The sequence below is a fragment of the Bufo bufo genome, chromosome 3, assembly GCF_905171765.1.
Source record: "Bufo bufo chromosome 3, aBufBuf1.1, whole genome shotgun sequence".
NCBI lineage: Eukaryota > Metazoa > Chordata > Amphibia > Anura > Bufonidae > Bufo > Bufo bufo.
In genome coordinates, this window is record NC_053391.1 from 439,198,255 (window position 1) to 439,211,107 (window position 12,853).

Genomic DNA, 12,853 nt, shown 5'->3' on the forward strand with positions numbered 1-12,853 from the left:
GTGTTTGCACATCCTGCTTCACTTCAATTAGCTTTATTTATAAAACCCAAGGGTTCACACTTATACCTCAGATACTGTAAAGAAATACTGTAATTAGACACCGCACTTAGCTTTATCTGTGGCGGAGTAGTCCTGCCATAGCCATTATAAAAGCAACAGATGTTTCCTCCTCTCCTTTACATTGACCCAGTGACCCCCAAGTAGCCAGAAAACTAATCTGAAAGGACAGAGCAATCTTACTACAGTTCTGTATACCACATATGTATTACTTAAAGAGGAACGCTAACCTTTCCTGACAGGACTGTGTTAGTAATTACTTCCACTGCATACTTCATATGACTCCATGTTGTGCAGTTCCTCTATTATTCCTGCTAGAAGTTTATGACTAAAGGTACAACTGGTTGTTAAAGCACTCTGACTTTACAGGGACATGTCCCAACTTGTGCCTTTATTCATAAACATCCAGTAGGAATAATAGAAGAAATTAACAACAGAGTCAGAATAGATCATGCTCCACAATTGTTATTTCATGTAGAATACAATTACTAAATTGATAACTGGGTCAATGGGGGGGGAGGGATGAAAGTTTAGGGCATGTTCTTACATAATTTGACACGGTCCAATCACTGCTGCCGGTGTCAGACTGCAGGGACACACCTCTTGGGCGGGGGGGATATTAACCCCCATTCAATGTATTCATACATTTCTAGCAGGAATAACAGTGGAGCAACAAGATACAAAATTATAAGAACACACTACTGAAACTTCAGAACTGATCCAAGTATGTACTAAAGCAGACACATCAGGAGAGTCGACCCCAATTGTAAGCCCACTATACACATATAAAGTATTAGCTGAACACTGGTCTGGTCAAATACCACAATTTTCAAGTTCGGCGTACAAAGTTCGGGTTATCTAAGAATTCCGCTATCACGGACCATAACCTAGTCACCAGCCATATGTTCTGTTAGAAGCTGTGGCAGTTACAGAGAGAGCTGCAGCAGAAAGGGCACACCCCTCAGCTGCCAGGCTGAAGATAATCTAGCAGAGCAATTGGAGCAGTGGCTGTGGAGATCTCTGGATCCATGTGAGGTACTGGGCTGGTTCTAGCTTTATTAGAAAGGTATTGTCTGATTTTCATTATTTACATCAATCATGGCATAACCCCTTTAAACGTGCATTTGTGTGTGATCTGCAGTATTGGAGCAGTACAATATTTTAAACAAATGCATTTTCCCCATTGCTCAGTCTCTGGCTCCTGCTACATAATGGAGAAGAGTGTGGTCTACAGACTGGACTCTGAGAACAGGGGATGTCACTGGAGCAGGCAGCAGATACACTGAGGGTTAGGCCAGGTTTAGAGGTTTACGTCTTCCTGCACAAGTACAGACATGTCAGAACAAAGAAAGCAGGAGGTTCTCCAGAGCACGGTCTGCGATTTATAGCACAACTGAACTGCAGATATCATCATAGTACTATGGGAACACACATGCAGCTAAAGGGCTTGAGACAAATGGCAAACCTGTAGCACAAGACCAACCCAGAGGACTATCATATAGATAACCTCAAACAAGCAATGATCCCTGGCACTCTCCGCTCCAATAACATGCAGACCCTGGACTGGGCAGGTCTCCTTCACACACACCGAATGACAGATTGCATGGTGGTAACCAGAGACCAAGTGCATACCACTGCTTCATTTAGACAAAACTTTCTCATCTCTATGGAAACAAATATGTCTACACAGCGCCATACTTGGACAAAGACATTTCTACTATTCCACACAGCAGTGTCAAACTTTAGCATCGGAAATATCAGGAACCTAAAGCATAAAGCTTAGCAGGCCGCTGTGTGAATGGACACACGCACTCACGACCAAGGCTTCTGTGAAGTTCTCACAGTACCACTGCAACCAGCCACATAGAGGGAGATTTATCAATACTGGTGTTCAGGAAAACTGCCTTCCAATAGCAACCAATCAGATTGACCCTTACATTTTCCAAAGGAACTTAAAAAAATGAAAAAAGGAATCTTATTAGTTTCTAAGGGCAACTAAGGCTACTTTCACACTGGCGTTTTGGTTTCCGTTTGCGAGATCCGTTCAGGGCTCTCACAAGCGGTCCAAAACGGATCAGTTTTGCCTTAATACATTCTGAATGGAAAAAGATCCGCTCAGAATGCATCAGTTTGCCTCCGTTCAGTCTCCATTCCGCTCTGGAGGCGGACACCAAAACACTGCTTGCAGCGTTATGGTGTCCGTCTGACGAAACTGAGCCAAACTGGTCCATCCTGGCACACAATGTAAGTCATTGGGGACGGATCCGTCTCCCATTGACTTTCAAAGGAGTTCATGACGGATCCATCTTGGCTATGTTACAGATAATACAAACTGATCCGTTCTGAACAGATGCATGCGGTTGTATTATCTGAACGGATCCATCTGTGCAGATCCATGACAGATCCGCCCAAAACACGAGTGTGAAAGTAGCCTAAGCCAGATTCCCTTAGCAATAGTTTTGAGAAATGTCCCCTGTAGACTTGAATGGAGTGGAGCCTGGTCCCTTCCTACTTGTGATCAGTGAGGGCCCCTTCATTTCTAATGATATGCCAACACCCAAGGGCGGATTGGCCATAGACCTTACAGGGAAAATTCCCGGTGGGCTGATGCCCAGGGGCCGCCTGAGCCCTCCTTACAGGTCAGCAGAAGTTTTTCGGGATGTATTTTGTGCTGCTGGCGGCAGTATTTTGTGATGGACTGTGGTATTTAGCTCTGTTGGGGTGGGATAATGTGTGGCAATATGGCATTTCTGGCCCCGCCTACTTGTGTTGGCCCTGCCTTTCATGATTTTGGACCCGACTACAAAACAGGGCCACTATTTTCTCCAGGGCCACTTTAAATTCAGAGTCCTCCCTTGCTAACACCTGCTAAGATTGGAACCCACCGATTTATGTGGGGTCATCAGACCATCTAATGGCAAATGTTGGATTTTAACACGTTCAATGCTTTGTTCCTACAGGACATAAGCCGTTTCCAGGGGTGTCAGGGAAGCCGAACTGAGCTTGCATGTTTATGATGGAAGCAATTCGGCCGGCATTTTCTTCAGTCATCGCCTACTTTATATGATAGTCGATATTCTCTTTCTCCAGCTTCTCTTACAACTCTCCCAAATCTTATACATTTCCATTTAGAAACTTTACTAATGAGTATCCTGAATCTTTATGGCATTTTATCAATCTTAATTCTCTAGGCTAGCAATATGAAAATTTGCTTAAACCTGTCAACTGGATATTTCCCCCCAATTCCACAAACGCAGCACAGCCACAACGTGTGGCGGCACCCTCTGTGTAATTAATTGCCTCCTCCGATAGTTTATTTCACTTTAAGAACTTTAATCACTACCCTGGCTGCATTTAAAGGAACTGTTTAGGGTCAAGAAGGAGAAGGCATTCAGACTGGAAGTCATCTTTGCCACGCCCAAATCCCACCCCATGGGTATTGACTGGCATCCCTTGTCCTCCCTTTAATCACTGTTGGTGTCGTATTTAAACAAGCAGTTTGGAGCCAAGGAGGTAGACACCTTCAGACCGGAAGTCAGCTTTGCTACCTCCAAGTTACACACCATTGGTATGGAGCATACCCTCCTGTGCTCTTTTCAGTCAATACCAATGGGGTGGGGTTAGGGCACAGCAAAGCTGACTTCCAATCTGAAGGCCTCCATCTCCTGACTCTAAACTGCCTCTTTAAATACGACACCAGAAGGTGGCTAAAGGGGTTTTCCGGGATTATTAGAATGATGGCCTATCTGCAGAATAGTCCATCAATATTAGATGGACAGAGGTCCAACACCACGTGCAGTTGAGGAGTAACTCCAGCACCACAAGTAGGTGTGAGTACTACCCACCCCTTTTGTGTGGATGCAGATGGATCTTTGGGAGCAGGGCTCCAGTAACCACTCTGTCCACTACGTGAAGGGCAGAACTGTCTCTTTTCCACATCCAGAATAGCTGATTGATGCAGGGATCCGAAACCCCGCACCACCACCAACGTGCTGGAAACCCCCTTAAGGGGGTTTTGCCACCACAGACAATGGGGGAATCTCGCTAGGATATGCCCCCATTGTCTGATAGGCGCATGCACTTACAAATGTATTGAGATTATCCACATTGCCTCCTTTGCTGGCTGGATTCATTTTCCATCACATTATACACTGCTCGTATCCATGGTTACGACCAACCTGTAACCCAGCAGCGGTGGATGCACTTGTATACTATAGGAAAAAGTGCCGGCCTCTCTGGTGGCCGGGACCGCAGGAGTGATAATAGGCTAGTGCTTTTTTCCTATAGTGTGCAAGCAAGTCCACCACTGCTGGATTCCATGCTGGTCGTAACCATGGAAACGAGCAGTGTATAATGTGATGGAAAAATGAATCCAGCCAGCAAAGGCGGCAATATGGATAATAACAATACATTAGTAAGTGCCTTGTATTAACTTTCTCTACATAATAAACACCACTTGTGAGACAACCCCTTTAAGAACATTACTGGGAACATGAAGAGCAGAATGGTCAGTTACTCCAGGAGGTTTTGGAGGCACATCCCCTTTAGGGAACCTGCACACGCTGCAGATTGAAAGTGCTTTTTCCCCCACTGATTTTTGTGAGTAAAAAAAAAAAAAAAGCAGTGTTAGGCCTCATGCACACGACCATGGTGTGTTTTGAAGATCTGCAAAACATGGATGGCGTCCGTGCGAGTTCCGCAATTTGCAAAATGGCACGGACAGCCTTCAATATAAATGCCTATTCTTGTCCGCAAAGCGCAGACAAGAATAGGACATGTTATATTTTTTTAGCGGGGCCACAAAACGGAGCCACGGATGCGGACAGCACACGGAGTGCTGTCCGCATCTTTTGCGGCCCTATTGAAGTGAATGGGTCCGCATCCGAGCCGCCAAAACGGTGGCTCGGATGTGGACCAAAACAACGGCCGTGTGCATGAGGCCTTATACAGTACCAGGAAAGTGTATGACGATTAGACAAGTCTCACATACACTTTGTTTTTTCGTTCCATTCAGAAACTGACCTGCCATGCAGATTTAGAAATTCTCAGCATGTCAATTGTTTGTGGGGGGTTTTTGTGCGGATTTTACCCTTAGCAATGGAAGGCTGAGATCTGCAGAACACCCTCACCAAAAACCACAAGTAACATATGCAGTTTTTAGTGCGGAAATGCACAGAAATCCGACTGAAAAACCAAGCAGAATTTCTGTTTGGAGATCTGTGATTTATCAATGACCAGGAACATCACTGCATTATTCACAACAAACGTACTGCACTGCTAGCTATGATGTGTGCCAGAGAAAGATATTTTTAACCATTTTGCCCGTTTACATATCACACCTTACAAAATACTAAACCTCTGTCATTTTCACTTTATTTTTTCTCGGTACATACAACACCTCCAAGTAGATACATGATATACATCCCTAAAATGAATCTAAGACAGCCATGATGGTGTGCACTTCCACATCTGATCAGGTGCTGTCGCACATGCCGGCCTTGATGCTGCCAGGAGCAGCAGGTCCCTGCAGATTGATAATGCAAGAACTGGTAACACACTGGTTTGGTAATGGCGGCACTTTTTATTTTTTTAGCAAACCGCACGACCATTAACAAGCTGCAAGGAGTTACTACTTCTTTCATTAGGCCAATTTCACACGAGCCCATTCAGTCCGTGAAACGCACTCCAAGTGTACTTGCTGTCTGACCGCGGGTGTAATGAACCGTACTCACGTCATTAGGCGAGTAGTTCAACAGACCTGCATTCAGGCACATGGAGCGCATGGCCTTAGTAATTTGCATGGTCCAGCAGCAATTGGTTGACTATCACCAGTGGTTTTCCAAGAGTCAGGCCTCATGCACACGACCGTATCTGTTTTTGAAGTCCCAAAATTGCAGATCCACAAAACACGGACACCGCTCGTGTGCATCACCCCCTTTCTGCAGGTCCAACAATTTGTTAAACATGCAAAACGGACACGAATAGGACATCATATACTTTTTTTTTTTTTGCTGGTCCAGGGAACGGTGTGCTGTCCACATCCGATCCACAAAAAATGCACATTAGATGCGAACCGAAACTATGGTCGTGTGCACGAAGCCTTAAACGCTGACGGCCTATCCTCAGGATCGGGCATCAGGGTAAGGCCAAACGACGCAGCTGGCTACGTACATCCAAGCCAAACCTACCGGTCGTAGGCAATGACAACATGATTATACTATAAAATCGTGCAGTCGTTGGTCACCATGGGTGGGTGTTGCTTTGCTATGTGCAGCCAGTTGTGCCCTCAATGTTAGATCAGTGGGAGGGGGGTCTGATGTCTTGGATCTCCACCCATCAGCACATTAAGGAGACTGTGGCACGCCTGCCGCCCTTTCACTCTTTATACAGGCACACCGGGTCACCTGTAGGCAGCTCATCTTGTAGAAGCCTTCCCCGGACAATCCCTTGCTAGAATGAACCCACCGAGTGAAAGTGGCCAAACTAGGAGTCCAGGTCTGGGTCCGGTCACACATTCGTAAGGCTGGTTTCCGACCTGCGCGTCCTGTGCAGAAATCACATTCTGTGTGCAAACATGTTTTGGATACTGCTTGTTTCACAGGAGCGCACAGCATTACACGGATTTATAATGCTGTGTGTCTCTGCCTCACCTGTATCTACTGAATTATACTGACAGCATTATGTCAGTGTCAGGCTACTTTCAAATCCAGCAGGGGATCTCAAAACCACAGCAAAAACACTCTCGTTCTAAAAATACAACCGGCTGCATCAGTTCAGAACGGATCCGGCTGTATTACATCGAAAATGAAGAAACCGGATCCAACACTAAAACCATTTTAAGTCGACAGGCACCAGATCTGTTTTTTGTATATGAAAAAAAAACTGATCCGGCACCATTGACTTACATAGTTTTTGGTGCCGTCTCTGGCTTGTTCAGTTTTCTATGCCACACACAAAAACGCTGCTGGCATCAATTTTTTGTCTAGCATGGGAACGCAACAAACCAGAAGGGAATGCATTCTGGTGCACTTTACTCTGGTTTAGGCCTCATGCACACGACCGTTGTTTGGGTCCGCATCCGAGCCGCCGTTTTGGCGGCTCGGATGCGGACCCATTCACTTTAATAGGGCCGCCCGTGTTGCCTTCCGCAATGAACGGAACGGGCGCCGGCAATATAAAGGCCTATTCTTGTCCGCAAAGCATGGACAAGAATAGGACATGTTATATTTTTTTAGCGGGCCCGCGGAACAGAGCCACGGATGCGGACAGCACACCGAGTTCCGCAGCCCCACTAAAAAAACATAACATGTCCTATTCTTGTCCGCGCTTTGCGGACAATAATAGGCCTTTATATTGCCGGCGCCCGTTCCGTTCATTGCAGAAGGCAACACGGGCGGCTTCCGTTTTTGGCGGATCCGCGGTTTGCGGACCGCAAAAAACAGCACGGTCGTGTGCATGAGGCCTTATTCAGCGATGTGCTGCGGTTTTGACTTGAGAGCCTGTGAGGGATCTCAAAACCAGACAGGACAACACAGATGTGAAAGTAGCCTTAGGCCTCATGCACACAAACGTATTTTCTTTCCGTGTGTCCGTTACTCCACGTGCATTCCGTTTCCGTATGTCCGTTCCGCAAAAAAATAGAACATGTCCTATTATTGTCCGCATTACGGACAAGGATAGGAATGTTCTATTAGGGGCCAGCTGTTCCGTTCCGCAAAATATGGAATGCACACGGGCGTCATCCGTATTTTTTGAGGATCACAAAATACATACAGTCGTGTGCATGAGGCCTGATTCTGAAGGTAATGCAGAGACACACAGCATTATAAATCAGTATAATGCCCTGCGATCCTGTAAAACACGCAGTGTCCATGACAGGGAACGAAGCTCGCACACAGATTTCCACACAGGACACTCGTCTGAAGGAGCCCTAATACAGATGTATAAATGCCTCTGTAACAGAAATGTCACACGGGTAGGGAGCAATCAGGCACAAGCTGTTTCAATGTAGAAACTTTACTGTAATGGCTGCCTTTACACAAGGTGACCTATAGACACACAGACCATGAGCTAATACGGCATTGGATAAATCCTGCCATGTCCCTTCTTATCACTGTCTATTAGTCACATCTGTAGAACAACTCACTGCATAGTCATGCAACCCCGGGAGATGCGCCTCCATTTACTGTAATTAGGCTGTTGTCTACAACCTCCCCTCAAGCTGCATGAGGCAACACATGATGGAGGCCAACTTCCTACGCGGCAAGAATGGTCACATGAGACCGGGCAGTATCCAAGGGTTACACACTACTACTCCTCTCATCTACCCCAAACCTAACATAACACCGCACACAACGAATCTCTACAAGGTTACGTTACTGACATCATAGGTCTATTTCAAACGTTCGAGCAATGTCTGACTGGAAAAATGGAAGCACAACACGTTGTGAAAGAGAAGAACGGCCCACAATTACACAATGTTAAAGTAAAGGTGAAAATTGGGGCGATTTGCTCCAAATTTACCATAAGACGCATGCCTCTACCGAATTTTACCTGTCCGCCAGTCAGGAAATTCCATGCTTAACACTATTTGCGCCATTTTCTCCTATTCCATTTAACTATCTAGTCTACACTAGGTCTCCCTTGTAAACCACGCCCACTTTTCTACCCACTTTCCAAATTTTAGCGCTAAAATGTCATCGTTTGCAGCATTTTAGTGACGCAGTTTAGAGCAAAAACTACTTTATAAAATGTGGGTCCACGTGTCTCACACTAAGGCCGAATGCACACGGCCGTGTTCCGCGGTATGCCGGGCTGGGTTCCTGTTCAGAGCAGGAGCGCACAGCGTCATTGGTTGCTATGACGGCGTGCGCTTCATGCCGCCGCTGCTGCTGTACAGTAATACACTCGTATAGATCATACCAGTGTATTACTGTAGCGCAGCGGCGGCATGAAGCGCACGGCGTCATAGCAACCAATGACGCTGTGCGCTCCTGCTCTGAACAGGAATTCAGCCCGGCATACCACGGACCGCTCGCGGCCGCGGAACACCGCCGTGTGCATTCGGCCTAAGGGTCCATTCACACATCCGTGTGTGTTTTGCGGATCCACAAAACACGGACATCGGCGATGTGCATTCCGCATTTTGCGGACCGCACATTGCCGGCACTAATAGAATATGCCTGTTCTTGTCCGCAATTGCGGACAAGAATAGGACATGTTCTATTTTTTTTCAGGGAACGGAATTGCGGACCCGGAAGTTGCGAATTCGAATGAAAAGGTCCGCAAAATGCGTAACGAAATGGCAAACGCGTGAATGGACCCTAAATGCGTACAGTTCATACCTCACATAGAAAAAGACTAGCATTTACTGCCCAAAGAGGAGTGAGGGGTTAATGGTGTCATCTCTGGACAGGTCCCAACTGCAACCACATTGTTTATAAAAAGGGGAGCCTAGTTGTAGTTGTGTGTGTAATATATATATATATATATATATATATATATACACACACACACACACACACACACACACATATACACACACCCACCATATCTGTACTAAAATGTATGACATCTACCTCATATACATATACCCTATATAGTCTGTTCCTGAGGTTTTCAGGGTACTGTATATACACACATACGCCATAGCTGTGTACCAAATTGCATGACATTTACCTCTTTACCTATTTGCATGTAATACCTGAGGTAATTGTTACAATTTTAGCCTTTTACAACCAGGGGCCCTCATACAGAATATATTTGATACTTTATGGTACACACTGTGGGGATGACCCATTCCATCTACATGTTATACACACACTTGAGGCGACCATTGTAAAGCCGTGTACACACCTTATATACTTGCCCATAGGTGCCATTTCCCACCACTTCCACCAGTTCAAAGATCCCAGCCGGATCCTGAAAGAGAGCACAGGAGGCATTATGTGGGGCAGGGGGTGCATGCAGCTGTTGCGCCCTAATCTCTTTATTTCACCACTTCAGGCACATGCCAATACATGCAGACAAAGGAAGCCAGTGTGCCTGTGCCACCAGTGCCCGGGCACATTCTACCCCGAAGCAGAGCACTGCAGGAAACAAACAACTGCCCCCCCCACCGGCCTTCTGCTACATCAGGAGGGGCCCAGCCCTGCCTCCATCATATGGGTGGGGGTCTGCTGCTGCTGCTGCAGCCGGGGCTCCTTCCATCACCGTGAAGCTGCACGATCCCATGGAGAAGCCCCGGGCTGGCAGAGGCCGCTCCACGCCTTCCATTGTGTGCAGCCCCTCACACTCACCCTCAAGGCGGAGAGGTCTATGTCCACCAGACTCTTGGCAGGCGAGTCGTTGGCCATGGTCGCCCGTTCCTTGCGTGCTCTCCCCGGCAGAGCCTGTGCCCTCCTCCCCGCCCTGGATCCAGACACAGCAGGGCGAGCTCCTCTCCGCCCTCACGTTCTCCTCGCAGGGCTCCGACTCCTCATTGGGGTGCAGCGGCCCCTGGTCTCCGGCGTGCCCCGCTCTCTGGCCGTCGTCGCTCTTGTGCCCAGGCTGCAGGATGGCGATCTTACACCATGTTGAGGTGGCAGCTCCCAGCTCAGTGATCCGGGCTCGTCTCTCTTTCCTTCCCTCCCCTCCCTCTTTTCTTCCTTTCTTCCTCCCCTCGGACACACAGACATGCAAAGAGGAGACAGAGGGAGGGGGTGGGGAAGAGAAAATCCTCAGCCAGCACAGCTACTGGAGCCGGCAGCACCAATCCCGGCCCCTAACACCTCCTCCCCCTCTACCCACCCTCTGCTGCCATCATGGGCTGCCATACCCTTGCCAGGTGCCAACATCCCAACGTCTCCCTCATTACACAAGAACTTGTGTCAGATGTCATGAGCCTAAAACTAGTCTACAGTTCACACAAGGTGAATGGTCCCAGATGTCAAATTACCAACTTCTAGGAGGAATAACAGAGGTCTAAGAGCAGCCATATGCATCCAAGAATAGCTGTGGGACTAACCACATCTATCTAGTCCACAGTCTCCCCCCGCCGCGCGTTCCCGCTGTCCCACGGGGGTCCTCCATCCTACTTATACTCTACCTGTGTGACTTATGTGACCGAAACGTCATAAAGACTGACATCTCTCCGTTATTGCTTTTGTACCCATTGGAGGACATGTTATCTGCATGATAACCTTGAGTGTGCGGTGGTTTTTCTCTTACAGCTATCTGTCCCGACATTCCCAAAAATGTCCATGTTCAGCACATCCATGTATGTTCACTTGGGGAGAAAGCTGCTGCCAGGCGCCATATCTCAAAAATGTTCACGTCTCCCCATCCTTCTCTCCCCTGACATCACCTGTCAGGAGAGTAAGGCGCTGCCGTCCCCATACACAACACAAAGGGGTAAGGCGACGTGTCATAATGTATTTTAATGCTGTCGCTATGGGACGTGCCACACGTGACAGTTTTTTAGGACTGTAGCGTTGCAGTCGTAGCATGTCCAATAGCAACACCATTGAAAATTATTACATGAAATGTCGCACAACACACATCACTGTGTAGATCAGTGGTGGCGAACCTTTGGCACGGGTGGCAGAGGCGGCACTCGGAGCTCTCTCTGTGGGCACCCGCGCCCTGGAAAAAGTCTATGGTGTACCAATATGCCTTAGAATTTTCCTGCCATTCATCAGCGCAGGGCGCATTATGAACAGCACAGGCAGGCTGAATGTAGGCAGTACATGGAAGATATACCATATTGGACTGTAGTGTTCAGGGTAAATTGCTGTGTCGGCACTTTGCGATAAATAAGTGGGTTTTGGGTTGCAGTTTGGGCACTCAGTCTCTATAAAGGTTCGCCATCACTGCCTTAGACTGTCGGCCAAACCCACCATTCTCCCGAATGTGTATGGGGGACCTAGGCTTCTTTCACACGAGCGATACAGATTGTGTCAGGGTGCGTTCAGTGAAACTCGTACCATTTTGCACACAAGTTCAGTCAGTTTTGTCTGCGATTGCGTTCAGTTGTTCAGTTTTTTCCCACACGAGTGCAATGCGTTTTGATACGTTTTTCACGCGCATGATAAAAAACTGAAGGTTTACAAACAGCATCTCCTAGAAACCATCAGTGAAAAATCGCTTTGCGTCCGGACTTGATTCTGTTTAAATTCTTTCTTTATTCAAGTTTTGCAAATTCAAAAAGGCAACATTCTTTTTTACAATGAAATAATAATGCAAGTCAATGTCACATACAAAAAATAAGATTGATATACAGTACAGACCAAAAGTTTGGACACACCTTCTCATGCAAAGAGTTTTCTTTATTTTCATGACTATGAAGGCATCAAAACTATGAATTAACACAGGGCTGCGTGAAAAACGCAAAATATAGAACATGCTGCGATTTTCACGCAACGCAGAACTGATGCGTGAAAAAAAAAATGCTCATGTACACAGCCCCATTGAAATGAATGGGTCAGGATTCAATGCGGTTGCTATGCGTTCACGTCACGCATTGCACCCACACGGAAAACTCGCTCGTGTGAAAGGGGCCTTAAAGGCATAAACGTACACTGCTGCCCAACCCCTCTGACATCTACTTATCTCCTCTGGGTTGGACATTTTAAAATCTAATATGCCCAATCCTTCTTTCCCCCATTAGACGGCCAACACATTTCTGATATGCATTTATTTGTAGTGCATTTCAAAATTTCCTATTACATTACAGCTAATATCTGGCTGTTGTGTTTTTTTCCAGCAAAAAAAGGCTGCAAAAAAACACCTTTCTGTGAAAAAAATATATGTATGAATC

The 12,853-nt window shown here is 46.8% G+C and overlaps 1 protein-coding gene across 1 annotated transcript in view; it reads right to left on the bottom strand.

The window, feature by feature from the left end:
• The window catches only part of MAP4K4 (mitogen-activated protein kinase kinase kinase kinase 4), a 158,851-nt gene extending 148,087 nt beyond the window's left edge, over nucleotides 1-10,764 (bottom strand). Inside the window, 2 exon segments of the mRNA XM_040425023.1 lie at nucleotides 9,913-9,978; nucleotides 10,356-10,764. Of these exon segments, the coding sequence (XP_040280957.1) occupies nucleotides 9,913-9,978; nucleotides 10,356-10,412 (123 nt within the window). The 5' untranslated portion in view covers nucleotides 10,413-10,764.
• Nucleotides 10,765-12,853: the final 2,089 nt, after the last annotated feature.